General features: G+C 41.2%; 1 protein-coding gene across 4 annotated transcripts in view; it reads left to right on the plus strand.

The window, feature by feature from the left end:
• Positions 1–23,652, plus strand: part of lyst (lysosomal trafficking regulator) — a 491,836-nt gene that overhangs the window by 122,451 nt on the left and 345,733 nt on the right. For all 4 annotated transcript variants that reach the window (XR_013576613.1, XM_078541985.1, XM_078541986.1 and 1 more), the window contains exons 4-5: positions 5,797–5,887; positions 19,609–21,679. Coding sequence is in view for 3 of the 4 variants with exons in the window: in XM_078541985.1 (XP_078398111.1) it covers positions 5,797–5,887; positions 19,609–21,679 (2,162 nt within the window). In the remaining variant the exon portion in view is untranslated. The remainder of the gene's footprint in view (positions 1–5,796; positions 5,888–19,608; positions 21,680–23,652) is intronic.

The following is a 23,652-nucleotide window of genomic DNA, read 5'->3' on the forward strand; positions in this document are numbered from 1 at the left end:
TCTTTTTCTGACAAGGAATCATGTAATTATAGCACTTTTTATGATCTGTAGTGAAATGTAAATGCTTCTAGGACACTAGAATTATTAGAGCTCTAGTGGGTAGAAACATTAGTTTTTCCTTTATTTTCTATTACCGACAAGACTGTACACCAATTAATTTGTATAAAATCACCAAAGGGACCTCACCATTCAGTGCAGTTAGTGCATGTAATGCAGGACGAAGTCCATACTAATGACGGAACATGACTTGCTGGATTATGTACATGTGAAGCAAAGCAAATGACTATGGCAAGGCTTCGCAAAGTATTTCCCAATGTGACCCCATTTTAACAACTACCACCTTCTCAAGGGCAGTTAGAAATGGGAAACAAAGACTGGCCTTTCCAGCGATGCCCAATCCCATGAACAAATATATATATAAACTCTTGAGAAAATCAATGTCACCCCAGACACTAGCAAAAGCAAAACAGCAATAAAGTAATATAACATTTGGTATGCTATTAAAGTTTGCGTTATTGTAGATCAACATATAAATATGAAAATCTGTGTTTTAAAGTACTTCGTAAAAATGTTGTTATTTTATGTACACAGGTAGGTTTCAGCCAAATTCTCCATATTCCATGGTGACAGAAGATTCAGTGCCCCAACCCACATACGCCTTGCTCCTTGTCCCAACCCGCCTCCCCCACAACCCCCCAACATGCACAGACGCGCACACACGAGAGCACGCGCGCGCACAGAAGAGCACGTGTGCACACAGAAGAGCGCGCACCTCCTTCCATTCCCACTCACTCTTTGCTAGCGTCTTGGGTAACATTAACTTAAGTGATAATGGGGGACTTCAATTATCTTAATATAGACTGGGATAGCAATAGTGTAAAGGGCAGAGAAGAGGAAGAGATTTCTGAAGTGTATTCAAGAGAATTTTTTTGATCAGTATGTTTTGGCTGGATGAGAAAGGTGCATTGTTGGATCTAGTTCTGGGGAATAAGGTGCATCAAATGGATCAATTATATGTTGGGGAATACTTAGGGCACAGTGATCATTGTATCATAAGGTTTAGGTTGACCATGGAAAAGGGCGAGAAGTAATCAAGTAAAAATACTAAATTGGAGGAGGGCCAATTTCAGTGGGATGAGAACGGATCTGTCCCAGGTAAATTGGGATCAATGATTGGCAGGCAAAACTGTAACGGAAAAATAAGTTGCCTTTAAAGAGGACATGGGTCGGGTACAGCCAAGGTACATCCCCCTGAAGGTGAAAGGTAGGGCAACCACAGCTAGAGGTCCCTGGATGACCAGGCAGATGGCAAGTGAAATGTAGCAGAAAAGTGGGTGTATAACAGATGTCAGGTTGCGAATATAAGTGAGAACCAGGTTGAAGAAAGAAAGTTTAAAGAAGTGAAAAAAGAAATTAGAGAGGCAAAGAGAGATTAAGAGAAGAGATTGGCAGCTAACCTAAAAGGGAATTGAAAAATCTTCTGTACGCATATAAACAGTAAAAGGGAAGGAATTGGGGCTGATTAGCGATCTTAAAGGAGATCTATTCATAGAGGCAGAGGGCATGGCTGAGATCCTCAAGAGTACTTTGCATTTGTGTTTACCAAGGAATGAAGTAGTCTCAAAGTTATAGTGAAAGAGGAGGTTGTTGAGATATTACATGAACTGAAAATTGATAAAGAGGAGGCATTAGAAAGGCTGGCTGTACTTAAAATTGACAAGTCACCAGGACTGGATGGAATACATCCAAGGACGCTGAATGAAGTAAGGCTGGAAATGCAGGGGCACTGGCCATAATATTCTAATCCTCCTTAGGTATGGGATGATGGGAGAGTGGGGAGTGCTGCCAGAGGCTTGGACAATTGCAAATGTTACACCTTTTTTTGAAAACGGGTGTAAGGATAAACCCAGAAATTACTGGCCCGTCAGTTTATAGTCTGAAGAAAGTTCTTAATTTTATCCCAAATTATAATCTTTAACAGTCACTTCAGTAAGTATGGATTAATTAGGAACAGCTGGTTTTAATTGTTTAAAGGCAAATTATGTTTAATTAACTTGCTTGAGTTTTTTTGGTGATGTAACAGATGAGAGTTATGTGGCTGATGGAATATGGATTTCCAAAAGGCAATTGAAAAAATACAACGTAATTAACTTGCCAGCAAAGTTGAACCCCATGGAATAAAAGGAACAGTGACAGCAAGGGTGTGAAGTTGGCTGAGTCACAGGGGACAGTGAATAGTAGTACATGGCTGTTTTTTTAAGAGTCCAGGAAGGTACACAGTCTGATTCCCTAGGGGTCGGTGCTAGGATCACTGCTTTTTTTGAGCTATATTAATGACCTAGAATTGGGTATGGGTGTGCAGGGCACAAATTCAAAATTTGCAGATGACACAAAACTTGGAAGTTTTGTGAACTATGAGGAGAATAGTGATAGTTTTCAACAGGACATAAACAGGCTGGTGGAATTGGCTGGTAGCAGAAGAAATTTAATGTAGAGATGTGAAGTGACCTAGTTTGATAGGAAAAGGGAGGAGAGGCAATATTAAAGGCATAATTCTAAAGGGGATGCAGGAACAGAGTGACCTGGGGTTGTATGTGCATAAATTAATTTCACGTTTTAAGACTTTTACTGGAGCAAACTAAAATCAGTGTCGACTAAACATTACTTAGTTGGCAACTAATGCACTAAACTACTGAAAAGATACCCCCCCCCTTAACTTCCTAATACGACCAAAAACCCCATGCTGTGTTTATACATTACACCGCACTCTCTGCAGAATTGTAGTCTTTATAGGAGCCAGTCCAAAGTTCCTCCCAGTTTCTAAAAGGTTCACTTTTCCCCATATTGCTGAATTGCAATGTCCAATGTTCCTCAAAGTAGTTTTCTTCGGTATTCAGAATCCCTGAACCGAATTCGAGCAGCAAGTGCCATTCAGGTGACCCTCCTCCTGGCCATGCCAGGGCAAATCTTCCAGTATCCTTAAATCTCCACAGGTCCTGTCTTTTCGACAGAGAAAGAGCTCCCACCAACATCCTGCCTGGTGGCGAACAGGAAATGATCTTTTTCCTCTGCTGTTCATTGCAGCTGCAGTTTCCCTGTATCTCTCTCACTCTCTCTCTAAGTCTGTCAGTCTTGCAATAGTAAGGCCTCTGCTTTTCCTTTATCTCCGGGTCTTAAAAATTGGCACCTTTCTTTCAATAGGGCTTGTCCTAGGCCCCTGTCCCTGTGGCAACCAGGTCACATTGTCTTATTGTTAGCCAAATGGAGGTCTTGAGCTCTGCACGCTGGCAACGCCAGACAGGAATGGTGGCCACTGCTGGTGCCAAGGGTGGCATTCAGCAATGAACTTGGACATTCGGGTAAGTCTGAAATCTTGCTGGGACCTGGCTGACAGGAGAGGATGTACATGGGAAAGCCAAACTGTTGGTGGGTGGAATTCTGGTTAACACTGGGGGCCCAAGAATGAGGCATTCCCCCTTTCACTGACAACAGTCTGCAGGGTTAAACCTGCCTGGCTACAGGTTGAATGTAGCCTTTTCCCACTGCCAGTTATATCAGAATGGTGGCAGCAAGAGGCTGCTAATTGGGCATTAATTGCCCAGTCAAGGGCCTCAATTGGGTCATGGGCAGGCATCCCACCCGATACCCCCCCCCAGTCGCCCGTACAATCGTGTAGGAGCCAGAGATGGGGGTGGGTGGACTAGCGCCGAGTAAAGCACTGATGCCACAGTTCCCTAATTTAGGGGTCCAGCCATCTGTTTTCCTGCCTGCAGATGGTCCTTAACATTCAGCCCATAGAGTACAAAACCAAGGATGTTTTGATGAACTTCGGCCTCAACTTGGCTATTGTGACCAATTCTGGGCATCCCACTTGTTATGAGATCTGCCTTACCTTATCATCAAGCGACAGCCGGGAACTACAGATCCCAGCAGGCCCCAGGAGTTTCCATGCATGAATGGATCGCGAGTGGGCTGCGCATGCACAGCACAGAGTTTGAAATCCTTTGAACTGAAGACAAGGGCCCAGTGTGCCTGTGTGAAAAAAGAAACTGAGTGAAAACCAGATAATGTGACCCAGGACTGAGACACCTACTGGAGAGGAGTCTCAAACAAGAGACAAGGAGAAGTCCCGAATGGGAACCCAGGGAGAGGGGAAAGGGAGAGGTCCAAGTTAAAGAGAAAGAACCGGGGAAGGAACCATCAGTGGGATGAGACCATTGGTATGAGCCACCGGGGAGAGGAGCAAGGAAGGAGGCTTCAAGTAGTAAAAGTGCTTCGTTTGGCAGGCTTCAAGTAGTGAGGTTTCGGGAGAAGCCCTGGAGATCTGAGAAGGCAGTAGAAGGTTGGTGATTCTGTGCTGCGGGCCGTTGGGGTAAAGGCAACCCTTTGGAGCAGTAGTGTTCTGCTCGGCGTGGCTGAAGAGCTGAAGTTGTGCTTGTGTGTTGGTGCTGGAGTGCGGACTCAGGAATCAAAGGGAATAAAGTCCCAGGAGACAAGATTGAAGGTGAGGCATTGAGTTGGAGCGACTTTTGAAGGAAATTCCAAGACTAGATCTTCAAAAGGGAAGAATGAAGACTTGCTATCCCTCATGAGGGAGCAAGAGTTCTGACGAGATTGACTCAGTGTTTAGTGACATCTGGGTGGGCTGCTGAGAAATCCATGGGATTTCTATTTAATGTGTCGTGTGGGTGTTAATCTGGAATATTAGTGTATAAATAGATATTATAAATTGATTTATCTTCCTGGCCTTGTATGATGAGGTTTATTTTGTTTATTTGAAAGCCATGGAACCTTGTGGCTTTATTCTCTTGGTAAGTACCTTGGATGTCAAATTTTGTCTACTTTAAACAAAAGGTTACTAGTTCCTAACCAGATTGTACCAAAATCTTTGGGTCTGGTTTAGGATCATAACACACTTTAGGAAGGGTGTGAAAGGTCTAGAGATGGTGCAGAAAAATTTGAGAATAATTTCAGTGATGTGGTCTTCAGTGAATAGATTGGAGAAACTGGGGCTGTTCTCCTCAGAAAAGAGAAGTTTGAGAGGAGGTTTAGTAGAGGTGTTCAAAAATCATGAAGAGTCGATAGGGAGAAATAATTCCTGTTGGTGGAAGGGCCAAGCGTAAGAGGGCGCTGATTTAAGGTGATTGGCAAAAGAACCAATGGCAACAACCAATAGCAACATGAAAAACTTTCCATGATGTAGCGAGTGGTTAGGATCTGGAATGTACTATCTGAGAGCGTGGTTGAGGCAGACACAATGGGGACTTTCAAAAGGGAGCTGGACAAGCAACTGAAGGGAAGAAAATTGCAGGGCTACAGGGAAAGATTGGGGAGTGAGTCTAGCTGAGTTGCTCTTGTAAGGAGCTGGCACAGCCACGGCAGGCCAAATGGCCTCCTCCTGTGCTGAAACCATTTTATGAGTCTATAAACATTTAACACTGCCATGTTACTGGACAGGAATAGTCGAGACCATGGAACTCCAAAAATAACCCCTTCGCTATGTTTCTTATTTAACCTTTACTCAGAACGCACATTATTTTTAATTTTCACTTAATGTCTCTTTTCGCTCCACAGTGAGGAATTCTTTTAACATGCAAGGTCTGAGCTGCCTTGTTATTATTAGAAGCATTCATGGAAAGGTGTGAAATGCCAGCAGCATATTCTGTTTGGATGATATGCCTGAAACATTGTCTCTGATTCCAGGCTGACTTGGAAATTTTTCAGGCAAATGGTTGGAGTCTCTGATTATGATCTAACTGTGCTCACGTCATGTCATTGGTTACTGTATTTTGATAGGAATTAACCTGCAGAGAGGAATTGCTTACTCTACTCCTGTCACTTCTCCCACTTGTCTGGAAGATACCTGTTCAAGAAGAGAAAGCTCCAGGTCTGTTTTACTATTCCTATATGTTTATTAAACATCCTTGCTTCTAGTAATACTTATGGGCTGCTCACAGATCCTTATGTTTATGTTTGTTTTTGTTGCAAGATGCTTGTAGGATTTATAGGATTGCTGAAGATTCTTGATGACATGAGAGTAAATGTTTTATAATCTGCTTCCTAATTTAAAAGCATTGTAGATGCATTACATGTAGCAAAAGAAACCGGTGTACTTTGGTTGAATTGTTCAAATCAGATTTGATGATGTGGCTTGTTCTGCACTTGAATTGTTGGAATAACTGAAACTTGTGTGCTTTAAGAAATCTGCAAGGAACTGGTCTTTGCTGTGAAGAAACATGAATTGTGTGCATATTTTCATCCTTTAGCTATGGAGAAAGTTCAAAATATCCATTATCTTATAATGACAGTAGATATGATTTGTTTCAACCTGGCTTGTAGAGAAAAACTTGGTGCCATATTTTCCTGTGGTAACAAATCCAATGAATATACCGAAGTTGCATAATACAACCTGCACAAAATACCTTGTTCATGCCAGAAAGTATGAAATGATTTGTTGGCTCGAGAAAAATAACCTTAGTTCTCCAACCTTCTGGTATCTCAGCAATCGAGATTATGATACAAGCACTTCAAGTGTGCCTCAATCTTGCTGAATTAATTTGACATCCGTTGTATCCATATCAATTTGACCAGCACCCCTCTAAAAACAAACTAATACCAGACTCATTCTTTTGAGACAATGCCAGATAAACTTGCAGATGCTCAGCGATGTTATTTGTGTTCAACATGCATCTTGTGCATGAAGTGAGAATATTCCTAAAAAATGTAAACATACACTACGACACTTGCTTAATGGAAGAATATGTATATAAAGCTATAAACAGTCTAGCTGAAATGACAAACCAATGTAATCCACAAAGATGAACCAAGTGCATACCTGCCGTATATTCTTCAATTCACAAGGCAATAAATGATCATGAGAACTGTGACATTTCTTTAATGTGATAACGAGTTGTGATGACAATGTACACATACTTCATATATGTAACATTACCACCATTATGAAGTGTAAAAATATTGTGTAATAACAAAACTAAAGAAACTCATTGCAGCTTTTGATGGATGTAAATGTAATGAAGTGACTGTTCATACAGAAGTAATGCTGGGCAGACACACAACCATATTAATGAGAGGTGGGACTTGGCTGGCCTTAAAGTAGTCTTAAATAGGTTGGGAACAATAATTTTGCTTCATGTTCTTTAGAGAAAAATAGTAATTATCACAAATTTAGTTTAAAAAAAACTGGACTAACTTTAGATACATAACTCAAAATCTGAAACAAATGTTGAGTGAAAGCTATTTAAGTGGAAATTTTATAATTGTATACACTCAATACCAGTGAATACTTGCGCTGGAAAATGATGGAATAAACAAAACTACGGTCAGAATATTGTAACAAATACCACCCATTTGATTGCATCATTTGCCAATTCTGCCTATTAACTAAAAAAAATTAAAAATTACAAATACATTTATAAATGGAATATATATTTCATTGTGCAGGCTGGTCTTTCAACCTTGGGGGTAGCAGGAGAAACTATATGGGTGATGGTGACCCTTTGAGAAGCACAGCTCAAATCAGAAAATAATGGTGGAGAAGTCTGCAGTTCATGTTGGCTTATTCCTGATTACAATATGGGCAAAAAATTCTTGGGAGGCCAATGTGAGTGATCCCAAAACAGGACAAGAAGCAAGGATCTTTCAGGTTAAACAAAAACAAGGTTTTACAATGTGAATTTTGTCTTGTTGCTAGGCTCTGCTATATGCCTTTGTACCTTTTCCACTGGTCCCATGGGTTTGAAGGAAGATGGATAATATTTATACAGTGCCTCTCTGATTTGAGACTGCTATGAAAAATGCTTTTACCCTTCCAAATCCAATGGTAAATCTTGTACATACACTTGAATGAACTGTCTGCTTCTTGTTTGTTGACCAGTGGCAGCCAGTACATCCGGGAATTTCTGATTTAGTCAATGTAGTTACTAATTCCCACCATCTTTTCGTATAACATTGTCAAGTGCTATAGTGCTCCATTTCTGTGGCATCCTGTTTCTACTCTATTCATCTGACCAATGAGGAGATACTGCATTGCTCCAATGTCATCAAATGAAATAATGGAAGTGGCCCCAATTAAAGAGGTACAATGAATAGAAAACTAAATTATAGAAAGCAAAAGAAACTTAGCAAATTAAATAACATCGTTTCCACTGTTGCCTATGCACTCCAATCCTTGTGGTTTCCAGCGTCATGGAAGGCCTCAAGTGTGCTCGTGTTCACCTTTCACAAGGTCACCCAGGCAGCAAAGCGACAGAAGAGAGGCAGGCAGCTAGACCAACCCCTGTGCCAGCCTTATCCAACCTAGACCTTGTAGATAGGCCCTAGCCCAGACATGGGAAACTGCATTTGTGAGATCTCTACAACTTTGGATTGAAAACCAGTTCATCAATTTGTTGCACCCTTGATAAAAGCTTTAACTATCTTGAATGTAGATTGTGTCCGAACTGTGCCATATGTCAACCAATTAGCCTGTAAAGAATTCCTTAGTGAAGTGACTAAAGACTTATTATAATAAATCATTTTGAAACATCTTCTGCTGCTTGATTAGAAGATCATTTTCTTGTAAGGAGATTTTCACAACATTGTTGTAATAACATTTTAATAAGGATATCACAGCCACAGAGAAAAAGCTAAATTGTACTAAGTGAGTTCCACAAATTCTTAAAAATAAGCAAGTTGTTTCATGATGAGGAAGTAATACATTCTAACTTTGTTTATTTTTAGCAAGACCATCTTTCTCTTAGGATTTTTTTCCAAGTAATTTCTTCCTTCTGGCCTGTGTTTTTAATGTTGTCAGCCTTGGCTCATGTAGCATTTTTGCCTCTGAGTCAGAAGATGTTGACTTCAAGTCCCACTCTAGAGACTTGAGAACATCATCTTGGCTGAGCACTACTGAGAATCCATTACGGTATAGAGGGAGTGCTACCATTGTTGTTTGTGGCATCTGTTGGGTGAAACTTGAAAGCAAGGTGCCAGCTCCTGTCTTAAGCAGATGTAAAATATCCATTATTCAAAGAGGAACAAAACTCAATCATCATTACTAAAACAGGTGACCTGGTCATTTATCTCAGTGCTCTGTGTGACCTTGCTGTGTGCAAATTGGCTGCTGCATTTCCTATACAGTATTAATATAGTGATTACATTTCAAAAGTACTTCATTGACTTCAGAGCACTCTGCAGTGTCCTGAGGATGAGACAGGCGCTATGTAAATTGTGTAGACTGTGTGGACATTTTTACTTTGCTTAGGCTTGCACAGGAGGGAGCTCAGGCTTAGTATTCCCACATTCAGTGCTGCTGTTCCTCACTTCTGATTTTATTTCTTAGTTTAATCACTTGAATTACTGCACTGAATAATGTGAGGAGTATTTTAAATAATGGCTATTCATTTAAGCCTTCATTAAAACACTGATATGGTTGAGGTAATTTTCAGTTAAATAATTTTGTTTTTATTAATTTTTATTAAAATGCATTATAGGCACTTTCCCAGTGTATCACTATGTAAAAACATTGTGATAAGTTCCAGTGTATCCTGAGTTAATTAATTTCAACTGGGGTAGTGATGATGCACTTAAATTGGCGCAGTGCCTCCAGCCGAGAGAGGGAAAAATTATTCAAAGTTACGCCATGATCACTGTAGGATGAGTGCTGCTGGCAAATGTGTGTTTGTGAGTATTGGCAAAGATTGGGTTCAGCTATAATTCACTGAAAGTTTATCAGCATATTTCAGTTATGGTCCTTAAACTTATAAGTATCCTTTTGCCATTTTGAATGGTTAAATGCTGTTTTTTGTAAGAATTCTGCTAACTCTCAAAACCATAAACTTCCGCATTCATTTTAGCGTAGAAGACTTGCATTTAAAGTATATCTGCTTTGAGGTAGATTTTTGCGATTAATTGTTTCCTTTAAAAACAAACCTTAAAATCCAAACAAATTTCATATGCTGGAATTGTATTGCTTTTTATGTCAACTTTTCATCTACTTGTAAATGATTTTCACAGCGATGTGTTAGGATTTCAGATGTGTTACTGATTTATTTGAGTGTTAAATGAGCTCATCAGTTAGCTGGTGTGTCAGCAAGGATGTGTGAAGACCTGAGTCATTATTTTCATGTTACAGTTTTAGGCTTCTTTCCAATATTTGTGCTTAATGTAAAGAAGTTAATTCCAGGTAATCAAAACTTGATCTAATGCTTGAAATGTATTAGTAAAAACACAAGAGAATGAATAAAGAATCCTCTTATCATAGGTGTGTATGCACTGGAATAGTACAGCCTAACCACCTTCTGCTCCAGTGCCCCAGTGTATATATGCAGAAAATTATATCTGTTGTGTTAATTTTAAGTTGGGACTTTGTAATCAGCAAAACACACACACTTGACCACATAGTTCAGGCTAAAACCTGGGACATGGGGGGTAATGCAGGAAGGTGCAGTTGAGGTAGAAGATCTTATTGAATGGCAAAGCAGGCTTGAAGTACCAAATGGCTAATTCTTGCTCCAATATCTTATGTTTTTGTCACTGGTGTAGAGTCCCTATTTCCAATTTTTCTCTCTTCCAAATATGGGAGGGTTTGGCTGTTGGACGAAAATTGATGTTGGTCATCAATGTGTCTGTTCATGCTAGATTGCCTCTCTTTTCCCCTAATTCACTTCCTTTAAACATTTTGCCTCCTTAAGATTAGTCGTCTTTTCCTAGATTTGACTCTTGTGTACCTGGACAACTGATCAGGAGATAGATATTCTTGACATGGCTCGAGAAATACCTCCTGCGGCTGTGAATGACCTAAACTGCAGCTGCTCAGAAACTGTCATTCGAAGAATTCTTTGATTCAGCTAGACTTCAAAACTCTTAACTTATTTGCCTCGTAAAGCAATTGCTAGTTTTTGCTTCATATCTTTAAGCACTGAGAGTTTTTTTTTGTTTTGTTGGTGTAAGATCCACTTTTCAGTTCACCTGAGAAAATTATGTGGTTTAGTTTACGTCAGTGCGACTCCAAGCTCCTACAGCAAGACGCTGAGATGGAGTACTTCCTCTGGGCATTGACAATTTTTTGGACTATCTCTTTTGCTCACTTCGGAATGATATTGAGAGAACCTAATTTTCCCATTACTAGAATTTTATTACTGCCCTCTGCAAAACCTGTGTCGAAAATAAGTTTCAGAAGTAAAAACATAGAAAATAGGAGCAGGAGTAGGCCATTTGGCCCTTTGAGTCTGCTCCGCCATTCATTATGATGATGGCTGACTATCCAACTCAATAGCCTGCTCCTGCTTTCTCCCCATATCCTTTGACCCCTTTTGTCCCAGGAGCTATATCTAACCCCTTCTTGAAAACATACAATGTTTTGGCCTCAACTACTTTCTGTGGTAGTGAATTCCACAGGATCACCGCTCTCTGAGTGAAGAAATTTCCCCTAATCTCAGTCCTAAATGGCCTACCCCGTATCCTCAGACTGTGACCTCTGGTTCTGGACTCCCCCACCACCGGGTACATCCTTCCTGCATCTACCCTGTCTAGTCCTGTTAGAATTTTGTAGGTTTCTATGAGATCCCCCCTCATTCTTCTGAACTCCAGCGAATATAATCCTAACCGACTCCATCTCTCCTCATATGTCAGTCCCGCCATCCCAGGAATCAGTCTGGTAAACCTTCGCTGCACTCCCTCTATAGCAAGAACATCCTTCCTCAGATAAGGAGACCAAAAGTGCACACAATATTCCAGGTGTGGTCTCACCAAGGCCCTGTTTAATTGCAGCAAGGCATCCCTGCTCCTGTACTTGAATCCTCTCGCTATGAAGGCCAACATAGCATATGCCTTCTTTATCGCCTGCTGCACCTGCATACTTCAGTGACTGGTGTACGAGGACACCCAGGTCTTGTTGTACATCCCCCTCTCACAATTTATAGCCATTCAGATAATCTGCCTTCCTGTTTTCTTAAGAAGATAAACCTCTACTTGTATAATTTCCAAAATATATCAAAAGGATTTATAGTACTGACAGCCTTCAAGTTTTGTTTTTAGGTTAGGTAAGTCTACTTTTGTTTAGAGGTACACCCTTTACTGTTTCTTGATATGAGGCGAGCAACTCCCTTAGAGCCCAATTCTCTGACAGTGAGACCAATTGTTCAAAATTCCTATGGCTAAATTTTCCTCTTACACCCCATTCATCTCCTTCCACCAAAGTAGTTTTGACACAAGCTGCTAAAAATCAGTTCATGTTTCTAAAGATGTCAGATTATTTCCCGGACATAGGAGCTAGGTTTTGATTTCCATTTGTGACCGGCCATCAATTTTTTGTATGGGTCAAATCAGCCTCTTGTACAGCCTTGAACAGTCTCTGATCATAAACATTTAAAATGTGCATGTGATCAGAACAACTACACGGTTTAGTGTAGTTTAATTGCTCATTTGGTGTAGATAGGAAGGGAGGGATTTTAGTTTCAAAAATTAGGGTTGGAATTGGAGTGAGAAAGCTAAGAACAATGGATTGGGGGCTGGGATTGATTGATTCATAGTTGTAGATGAGCTGGGATCAAAGACCAAGTAAATAATAGAGATATAGGGAAGCTATAAAATCACAAACCATTTTTATGTACTATGTCTTATATGTCTTCCTTCTTCCTCAACCGAGGTTTTCCACCCATGGTGGTTGACAGGGCCCTCAACCGTGTCCGGCCCATCTCCCGTGCATCCACCCTCACACCTTCCTCTCCCTCCCAGAACCGTGATAGGGTCCCCCTTGTCCTCACTTATCACCCCACCAGCCTCCGCATTCAAAGGATCATCCTCTGCCATTTCTGCCAACTCCAGCATGATGCCACCATCAAACACACTTTCCCTTTACCACCCCGGCGGCATTCCGCAGGGATCGTTCCCTCCGGGACACCCTGGTCCACTCCTCCATCACCCCCTACACCTCAACCCCCTCCCACGGCACCTTCCCATGCAATCGCAGAAGGTGCAATACCTGCCCCTTTACTTACCCTCTCCTCACCTTCCAAGGGCCTAAACACTCCTTTCAAGTGAAGCAGCATTTCACTTGCACTTCCCTCAATTTAGTCTACTGCATTTGCTGCTCCCAATGCGGTTTCCTCTACATTGGAGAGACCAAACGCAGACTGGGTAACCGCTTTGCAGAACACCTTTGGTCTGTCCGCAAGCATGACCCAGACCTCCCTGTTGCTTGCCATTTCAACACTCCACCCTGCTCTCATGCCCACCTGTCCGTCCTTGGCCTACTGCATTGTTCCAGTGAAGCTCAACACAAACTGGAGGAACAGCACTTCATCTCCCGACTAGGCACTTTACAGCCTTCCGGACTGAATATTGAGTTCAACAATTTTAGATCATGAACTCTCTCCTCCATCCCCACCCCCTTTCCGATTCCCCTTTTTTCCAATAATTTATATAGATTTTTCTTTGCCCACCTATTTCCATTATTTTTTAATGTATTTCCATCCATTGTTTTATCTCTACCTTTTAGCCTATTTCGATCCCCCCCCCCCACCCCACCCCCACTAGGGCTATCTGTAGCTTGCTCATCCTGCTTTCTACTCTTAATGTCACCTATTAGCACATTCCTTAGATAATATCACCACCTTCAACACCTCTTTGTCCTTTTGTCTATGACATCTTTTGGCAATCTCCACCTATCACTGGCCCTCTATCCAGCTCTACCTGTGTCCCCCCACCCACCACCAAACCAGCTTATATTTCACCTCTTTTCTATTTTTCCTTAGTTCTGTTGAAGAGTCATACGGACTTGAAATGTTAACTGTGTTCCTCTCCGCAGATGCTGCCAGACCTGCTGAGTTTTTCCAGGTATTTTTATTTTTGTTTTATGTACTATTTGTTGGCATCTAATAGGTTCTGTTTAATGAATGTTAAATACCCAAGACTTGAAAGTAATAAGGCGAACTGATGCTGGGTGTTGATTTATTAATTATACTCAATTGTATATAAGGAAGAGGCAGTCTATCCCTTTAAGGGGCTGCTTCTTGATTTGTCCCTCGTTTTCCTAATTTAGTTTAATCGGTTTCTTGAAAGAGTAGCACTGGCTGTCTGGTGTGTTAGAGGGGAGAAATCAGCTCTGTAGTGGGCAATAAACAGCCTCTATCTAAGCATCCTAGTCTCTTCTATCCTTCACATCCAGGCTTGGGACTTAGCCAATACTATTTTCCTAATTAGATTACCAACTATTTAGTAATGTCCAGTGCTGAGTGTTCGCATTCTGTTTTTCCCATTTTGATTTAGCAAATGTGAAACTCATTCCGTAATACTGAAATCAGATCAACCATCTAAAATGGGTTGTTCTTATGATTGCCAAAAAAGTAACGATAAGAATTATGACCATAAATGTAATCACCCTTGTGTTTTAATCCTCTGTCACCTAAGTATGCAGTAATTATTCAGTGGAGCACTCTGAGGATTATTGCAAATCATCTCATGAACTAAGGATATATTTACAAAGCTAGTTCAGTGATGGTGCAAAATTACTTCTGCTTCATGCCAATGTTAAACTTGCAGTTTAAATCTAGAATCAGGGTGGGATTGGGTGGTAGTAGTGTTTGGAGATGGTAGTCTTGCATTGCTTTGGTTTGATACTGCATGGAATCTAAATCTGGTGTGGTAAGTGTGGCATTGCAACTGATTTGCAAAGCACTTAATGGTCATGACAATGTACCTGACCACAATTTCAATGTTTAAAGATCAGAGATTCTTTCCTCCACACTCTCAGCATTTTAAATTTCTAGTTGCTGCATAAGTGAGATCTATAAAGTGTCTACTTGAGCACAATTGTACTCTCTTGGGAAGGACAAATAGTTACCCAGCCTGACTGGGCTGCAATTTAATAAACATTTTAATAACTTTTTCTCATGTTACTACTCTGCTAATCCTTACCTGACCTGATGTCGACATTGTCACCTCTTCATTTCACAATGAAAAACATCACTAAATTTTCATGGGCTAATCTGACCTGATCACATAGAGGGCTGGGTCACAGCCAACAGCATTGCCCATTGAGATTGACAAATTGCTAGCATCAGGCATGCTTAAAAGAGTGAGACCAGGAGAAACTGGATGCAGAATCTTGTTGCAGTGTCCCGACAGTGGGACCAGAAGTGAGTGGGATTTCCACTCAGAGGTGGGACAGCTGGCCATGCAATCATGCCGTTAGCACAATGATCAAAGGCCTAGGTGGCATATTTAAACAGTACCCGGACAGAGATCCACTCCTTCCAAGCTAGCAGCATTATTCTGCCTGCCTGTGATGAGGATTTTGAGCTTGAATGGCCCTTCCCCATTTACCATTCTTGGATCCTGGAGCTGCAAGCCACCACCCTGCAATTCACCTTTGACCATCCCTCCATCGACACTCAACACTCTCTCCGTCACCCTAGTTCTGCTTTCTGTGACCTTAGAGCCACCCACCATCATGCTTGATCAACTGTCTGTCAACCTAAAGCTGTCCCATTGGCACCATGGATCTACCCCTGTCATCCTCAACCTGCCAACTCTCCATCCTTGACCCTTCGTCTATCACTCTTGGATGTACCCTCGGTATCCTCGACTCTTCCAGCCTCATTGTTGACCTGCCCTCAATCACGCTTGATCTCCCCTCTATCATGCTTATGCTGCCTTCGGTAGAGATTGACTTATCCTCTGTTGTCCAGTTCCCTCCCATGACCTGACCACTCTCCATACACAGCCATCACCCTCTCTTCCACAGATAGCCATGCCCCAACCTCCCTGGAGAGCCTTCATCCTCCCTTTCACAGTCAGCCATGACCCAACCTCCCTGGGAAGCCGCCACCTGAGCTCAAATCAACAGCTCAGCCTCCTCTGCCCTGATCCAACGAAGTTCCCCGTACAAGGAAAGCAGCTCACTCATTCCAAATCCACCAGGAAGATTACTTGGCCTGCTGCATGCCTCATTTAATGATTCATGAATTTGAAGTCACATGCTTCTTGTTTGCTGTTGACTTAATTGCAAAGGTACAATTTAACCTGGCAACCATGTGTTTTAATGAGGATGCACTATTGCTGAAAAAAGGCATTTTGTCAAAGCTTTTTGCCTCGCACTCATGAGGACAATTGCAAGAATACTAACTAACGACACCACTAAACATGTAGCAAGTCTCTCTGACCATGTACTGAACATGCTGAATATTTGAAAGCACGTCCAGCTGATCTAGCGCATGCATATTGTGAGATTCTGAACGTCATATCTGATTTTCACGTGCAACACTAATGTCTTACAGCGTTGCGAGGTCTTAAGACCAACATGGACATAGATGTCAGGAAACCTGACAAAGGAACAGGAATAGTCATCCTTAACAAGCGTAACTATATAATTGAAATGCATGACATTCTTAATGACAGGTCCAAATTCGTGTCCACTGGACTTGTCGCTCAACATGACCGGACAGCCTTGTTCGAAAGTAAGCTAAAAAAAACTCTTGCTAGACTTGCGTAAGAGTGATGAGCTGCCTTTGATATCTATGACAGGATTTGTCCTCACAGCTCACCATGTCCTCGTATCTATGGGCTGCCCAAGACACACACAAGTGATGTCCCTTTACGCCCTATCTTACCCATGACCGGTTCTGCACAGCATGAATTGGCCAAATGGCTGGGTGAATTGTGACAAGTTTTCCAGGGCAATGTCTTGACCAATCGGAGTCAAGCTGCCTAGTTTAACTTTCAAACAATGCTTGGTAGTTAACCATTAACTGGTGCTTTCTCCATGGCAACGCCTCTACCAATCAATGTCCACCAATCAGCACCCTCTTCTCATACAGTATAAAGTTGTTGCTTCCCCTGACAATGGTATTCTTGTGATTGTCCTGATGAGTGCAAGGTGAAAAACTTCGTCAAAATGTCTTTTTTCAGCACTACTCACGTCCTTTACCACCAAACAACTATGACATGCACTACATGCTAATGCATTACAAATAGGTTCCTGCTGCTTGCCTTAGGGAACCACGATCCACTTGTAATCTGCCGCCAACTTACTGCCCAACTTTCATCCGGCAGTCAGGAAGCTGACCGTTTGCCTCCCACGCAAATAAGTGCCCCTGCCCACCTCGTTTCTCGTTCCCTGGAGATTCATTAGATTCCACCCTAGTTTTCTACTCCAGGTATTTTGTAGTGTTACAGACAGGGTGGGTGTAATTTAAAACAGCCCTGATTCCTCCTCTTGCCACCCATATGTAAACAGAAAGGAGTTTCTGATTTTTGATTCCCCCTTCATAAGTGGTGGTGTATTTTCCCCTACTCCTCAGTTTTGGAGTGATCCAATCCTCTATTAATAACCCCACAGCAAACTGAAGATAGGGTAAAATCAGAGGGTTAGTTTGTTTTACACACATTCAAAACGCTGGGAGGGGGTGTTGCTACATAACCCCAGTACATTATTACAGCAAAAGGGCAATAAGAAAGAGGTACAGGGCAAAGACCACAGAAAAAGAATTAAGAATTATTGTTTCATGAGAGTCCAGAGTCTAGTAAGTCACTGTCAAAGGAATGTTCTTTCACAGAATCACAGAATTTTAATGGCACAGGCTTTGTCTGGCCGAAGTCCTGGCCTTTTTCCCAGGAGCTTGGTTGAAGGCTGAGGCAGGTGAAGATGCAGCAAAGTATTCTTGTCTTCTGGGAATTAGTTCACTTTGTAGGCAAAATGCAGGATTATTTTTGGAGACCAGGCTTTGAGAGAGACTGAGGTCAGAGGCAGGCTGCTATAGCCTGGAATCCTGTTACCTCTTCTGGGGTTAAACAGCGACTGATAATGGAATCTGAGAGTTGTATAATTAAAGCAATTCAAACAACTCGAGCCTTGGTCATGTGACAGGGTTTTGAATGAGCCATTCAGCTAACGAGGCCCCCTTTTTAAAACCCATTGTGTTTTGAGCAGGTAACTGCAGAACCATTAGCACGACGTTAGAGATGAGTCCCAATCGCTCTGCCTTTGTCCAAAGCTAGCTGGTGCAGATGTCTCGTCTACTAATCCTTTGTGTTGGCTTGACTAGAATGTTTATACAATGCAAGGTGTATTACATTCCAGGAGTTTGATGAGTTAGCCTTTGTTCATTTTTAAACTACTCTGAAACTTTCAGAACTACAATCATGTGGTCAGCTGTAGCCATTTATCAGTCCAGTTGTTTGTCCTTTTTTTTAAGCAAACAGAATTTAACCAAGGAATGTGGATGAGAAACAAATTTCTTCTAGATTTTTTTTCTTCTTGGCCATGACAGTAGTGATTGAACTCCATCTGCTATAGCCTTGCCCACTTCTCTAATCTGCCCCTCTTAGTTTCTGTCTCCATCTACGCAGTTCACCCAGTCTCCTATATGGCTCTTTTAATGTAGGAAAATGCAATGTCCTTCACAGAGGTGTGATCAGAGATAATTGGGTGCTGAAAGAAGAGATGATATTGGCCAGATTAACCAAAAGCTTCATCAAAGAGGTGGCTTTTTAAGAGGATCTTAAAGGAGGAGACAGAGGTGGAGGCTTAGGCAGCAAATTCCAGACTGTGAGGCCTATGTGGATCAAGATAAGAATTTGAAGAGTTTTAAGGAGCTGGTTCGATGCTGTCATTCAGTGAGATGTTAAACAGAAAGTCCCTTTAGATGAATGTTAAAATTTTCTTTATACTTTTGGATGAAAATCAGTAGTGTTCTCCCAGCTACCACCAGTACCCTGGTCAACATACCCCCCCACTCAATCAGCATTACCAAAAACAACTCCTGTTTCTCATGTTTTTAAGACCTTGCTATGTACAAAATAACCATCCTTCTTACTTACTTAACCACAGTCACTGTATTAAATGTTGTACATGAAGTTCTTTCAGAAAAATCTGAAATGTGCAATTAGATGTGATATAATCCAGCTATTTATTTTTAATGGCAAACATCCTACAAGGTAGGCAACTCATCAAAAAAGGTAAGATTAAAATTTTATGGAAAATGACACAATAGGTCAGAGGTTACAGAAAACCATATTTCATTTAAAAATATGTTTAACATTTGTAATTACTGTTGCACAGTTTTATCATGAGCACAATTAGATTATGCAAAATAAAACTGTGTTCAGAAGAGGAGTTATATTAGACTCGAAACGTTAATCTGTTTCTCTCTCCACAGATGCTGCCAGACTTGCTGAGTTTTTCCAGCATTTTCTGTTTTTATTTTAGATTATACAAAACACTGCTTAGCTTCTATGAAGAAAGGAAAAGGTGAAAACCAATACGACTTATTTGCAAAAAAATGTTTACAGCTGTCCATAGTATAAGAAGGAGCCTGCCACAGATGAACAACTTTTCATTTCTTCTTCTGTGCAGAATCACACAGCAATTCCTTGTAGAGCCTAATTGCTAGTATCATTCAACAATTATAGTCATGGTTGCTTGCAAGCTGCATATCAGTAAATTTAGGACTTGTACAATTCAAAAAATGTGTAAAAATTAGTTCCTAATTCCTTGTTTCCTTGCTAGTTCTGTATAGTAACTTTGTTTGTGCTAATATTTTTTCTTGATAACTAAATATGATGTTGGAGCATTTTGTACAATATTCATAATGTTTTTCTGTTTCTTAGATTATAACCTACCTGCACTAGAACACCTTTTGTTTACCAAAGAGACCAAGTATTCTGCAACCAAATCTCCTCAGGATAAAACGGCTCACATCCCATACGGAAGCTCAGTTTTATACGCTCAGGTACCATCACGATGTAACACCAGCAACTGGAAAACCAAGAGACAACGTAGAAACACTCACCGCTACTCTTTGAGGGATGCCAGGAAAACTCCACTTTCCACATCTGACTCTGAAGTCAATTCAGATGACAAGAGTTCAGTCATGATCAGACAAAGACGACAACAAACTTTGCAGCCTTTTGTATCATGCCAATCAAGAGAGGACTATAGCTCTTCTAAGGACAGTTTTTTTCCATCTTTAAAAGTCGGAGAAGTTGTACAGAATAGCTTAAGTTTAGAATGCACTGCCGCTCCACTTCAAGAAGTAGATTTGGAGTCATCCATGTTAAGTAAAATGGAAAATACTCCATTTGATCTCTGTCACGTTTTGTTATCTCTGTTGGAAAAAGTTTGCAAGTTTGACATGGCCTTAAATCACAATCCAGCATTAGCAGCGAGCGTTGTTCCCACATTGACAGAGTTTTTGTCAGGATTTGGAGACTGCTGCAATGGTGATGTATCTGATACTGAGGAAGTTGCTGCAGGATGGACGCCAGAGCCAGCAGCCCTTGTGCAAAGGATGCTTTTACGAACTGTGCTACACCTCATGTCAGTTGACATAAATTGCAGAGGTAACATGCCAGATACACTAAGGAGGAATATTGCAGACTTGTTGAGGGTGACACTGAAGATTAAGAACTGTATTGATAAGCGCCCAGATCCCTTCGTCCCACGTCCAAAGAAGACTTTCCAGGAACTCAGTGAAGATTTTTCTTTCTCAAGATCTCGTCATGAAGTACTACTTGTGCCAGAGTTACTTGAAGTGGTTTTGCAAATCTTAATCTGTACCCTACAAACAGCATCCTCCAATCCCTTCTTCTTCAGTCAGGCCATGGACCTCGTTCACGAGTTTACACAACATCATGGCTTTGAGTTGTTTGAAGGCACAGTGCTTCAGATGGAAAAGTTGGTTACAAAAGATGAACCCAAGTCTATTGAGGCAGCAGAGCATATCAAATCCTTAATAAGTAGTGTCATGAAAATAATTAGCATTGTCAAGAAAGTGAAATCAGAACAACTCCACCAGTCGGTTTGTATACGCAAGCGGCACAGGCGATGTGAGTATTCTCAGTTCATGCACCACCACAGAGATCTGTCTGGTCTCCCAGTTGCAGCATTCAAAAATCAGCAATCCAAAAATCCTTTTGAGGAGACATTAGATGGTGAAGTTTGCTATCCTGACCGCTGTTGCTGCATTGCAGTGTGTGCCCACCAGTGTCTGCACTTGCTTCAAGAAGTTTGCTTAAGCAGCACTTGTGTCCAAATTTTATCAGGCATGCATACTGTGGGAATTTGTTGTTGTATGGACCCAAGATCCATCATTGGCCCCATGCTTTATGCCATAAAATCGCAAACTTTAAAAAATTGTCAGCAGCACATCTTGAATATTCTGAGTAAATTTATCCTTGAGCAGCTTGGGGGTGAGGAGGTTTCAGAGAGATTGAAACAAGTGAGTTGTAACATTTGCACCATTGATAGTAGCCAGGTACCTGATATTGCAGAGATTCTACATGGAGGCCTCACAGACATTGGTTCCTCATCCAATCTTGCCAACCCCATTTACAGAGCAGATGGTATTCTGCCAAGTGGAGGATCCAGGGAAATGTTGTGGACTTGGGAGGCTTTGGAAGCCTACCATGATCTTCTCTTCATTGATGATACACAGCTGAGTTTGCTAGTTGCTAGCCATATATGCCACCTAATCCAAAAAGGCAATGCAGTGGTTAAATGGCAGCTTTACACTCATATTTTTAATACTGTGCTTCAAAGAGGAGTAGAGCTATCTCATCGTACACAGCAACTAGGATTAGCGACAGCCTCTACCGAAGTGTGCAGCTACCACAACAAATGTTTGACTCAGGATGTCCTTCAGCTTCACCTGCACACATTGCCTTCACTCTTTAAATCCAGGTGAGTAAAGCACTATATCTCTTGTATTTTGTTCTATTTTAAAGTGACAGGCCACAGTTTCATTTTAATAAGCAATTAGATGTAACAAAAATGGAAGGAGTAAATTTAAAGTAAATCTCTGATGTAATGAATTGATGCACCTTAGCCCAGATGTAGCATTCTTGCCTCTGAAGCAGTCAGTCATTATTTCAGGTTCCCATTCCAAGTACAAAATTCAGGTGGACGCTCCAGTGCAATTTTGAGAGAGTGCTGCTCTATTAGGCATGTGGTCTTTTAGATGACACGTTAAACCAAGGAAACGTAAAACTTCAGGTAGATGTAAAAGATTCATGGGAGTATTTGAAGAAATGCAAGGGAGTTCCCCAAGCGTCCTGGCCAATGTTTATCCCTCAACCAACACCGGAAATAGATTATCTAGTCTTTATCTCATTGCTGTTTGTAGCACCTTGCTGTATGCAATTTACTGGCAGCATTTCCTACATTGCTACAGTGACTACATTCGAAAAGTACTTAGTTGGCTGAAAAGGTGCTTTGGGAAGTCCTGAGATTGTGCATAGCACTATAGAAATGCACATTCATTTTTGATACACTCCTATTCTGTGCCACAGATGTATGAGGAAGTCTTCTTGAATTCTTGAACCCAAGATGATGATCTTGATGTTGTATCTGGGCACTTAGAAAATAATGGTAGGACTGGGCAGAGTCAACATGGATTTATAAACAGGAAATCATGTTTAACAAACCTGTTGGAGTTCTTTGAGGATGTAACCAACAGAATATCTAAGGGAGAAACGGTGGATGTGATACATTTAGATTTTTGGAAAGTTTTTGGTAATGTCTCACACAAGAGGTTAGAAAACAAAATTAGAACACATGGAATTGGGAGGGATATGCTGGCATGGGTTGAAAACTAGTTAACAGACAGAAAACAGAGAGTAGGAATAAATGGGTTATTTTCAGGTTGACAGGTTGTGACTACTGCAAGGATCAGTGCTTGGGCCCCACTTATTCACAATCTATTGATAAAAATGATTTGGATGTGGGGTATAAACGTAATATTTTCAAGTTTGCAGATGACACAAAACTAGGTGGAATTGTGAGTGGTGAGGAGAATGCAAAGATGCTTCAAGGGGATTGGGAGGGGCTAAACGAATCAACAAAAATTTGGCAGATGGAATACAATGTGGAGAAATGTGAGATTATCCATTTTGGCAGGAAGATCAAAGATAGAGTATTGCTTAAATGGTGAGAGGCTGCAAGTGTTGACCTTGAGTTTTCATGAGTCACTAAAAGCTAACATGCAGCAAGCAATTAAGAAGGCAAATGGTATGTTGGCCTTTATTGCAAGAGGATTTGAGTATAGGAGTACAGAGCCTTGGTGAGATCGCACCTGGAGTATTGTGTGCAGTTTTGGTCCCCTTACCTAAGGCAAGATATACTTGCCACAGAGGGAGTGCAACAAAAGTTCACTAAATTAATACATGGGATTGGGGCGATGGTCCTATGGGGAACGATTAAATAGATTGGGCCTTTATTCTCTGGAGTTTAGAAGAATGAGAGGTGATCTCATTCAAACATACAAAATTCTTAACAGGGCTCAACAGGGTATATGCAGGAAGGATATTTTGCCTAGCTGAGGTGTCTAGAACCAGGGAATACAGCCTCAGAGTAAGGGGCAGGTCATTTAGAACCGAGATGAAGAGGAATTTCTTCACCTGGAGGATGGTGAATCTTTGGAATTCTTTGTCCCAGAGGACTGTGGAGGTTCAATCCTTGGGTATATTCAAGACTGAGATCAACTGATTTCTAGATATTAAAAACATCAAGAGATATGGGGATAGTGCAGGAAAATGGTGTTAAAGTAGAAGATCTACCATGATTTCATTGAATGGCAGAATTGGCCCAAAGGGCTAAATGGCCTACTCCTGCTTATGTCCTTATGTAAGCTAACATGCAGGTGCGACAAGCAATTA

This window comes from Cetorhinus maximus, chromosome 5, assembly GCF_964194155.1.
Source record: "Cetorhinus maximus chromosome 5, sCetMax3.hap1.1, whole genome shotgun sequence".
Lineage (NCBI taxonomy): Eukaryota > Metazoa > Chordata > Chondrichthyes > Lamniformes > Cetorhinidae > Cetorhinus > Cetorhinus maximus.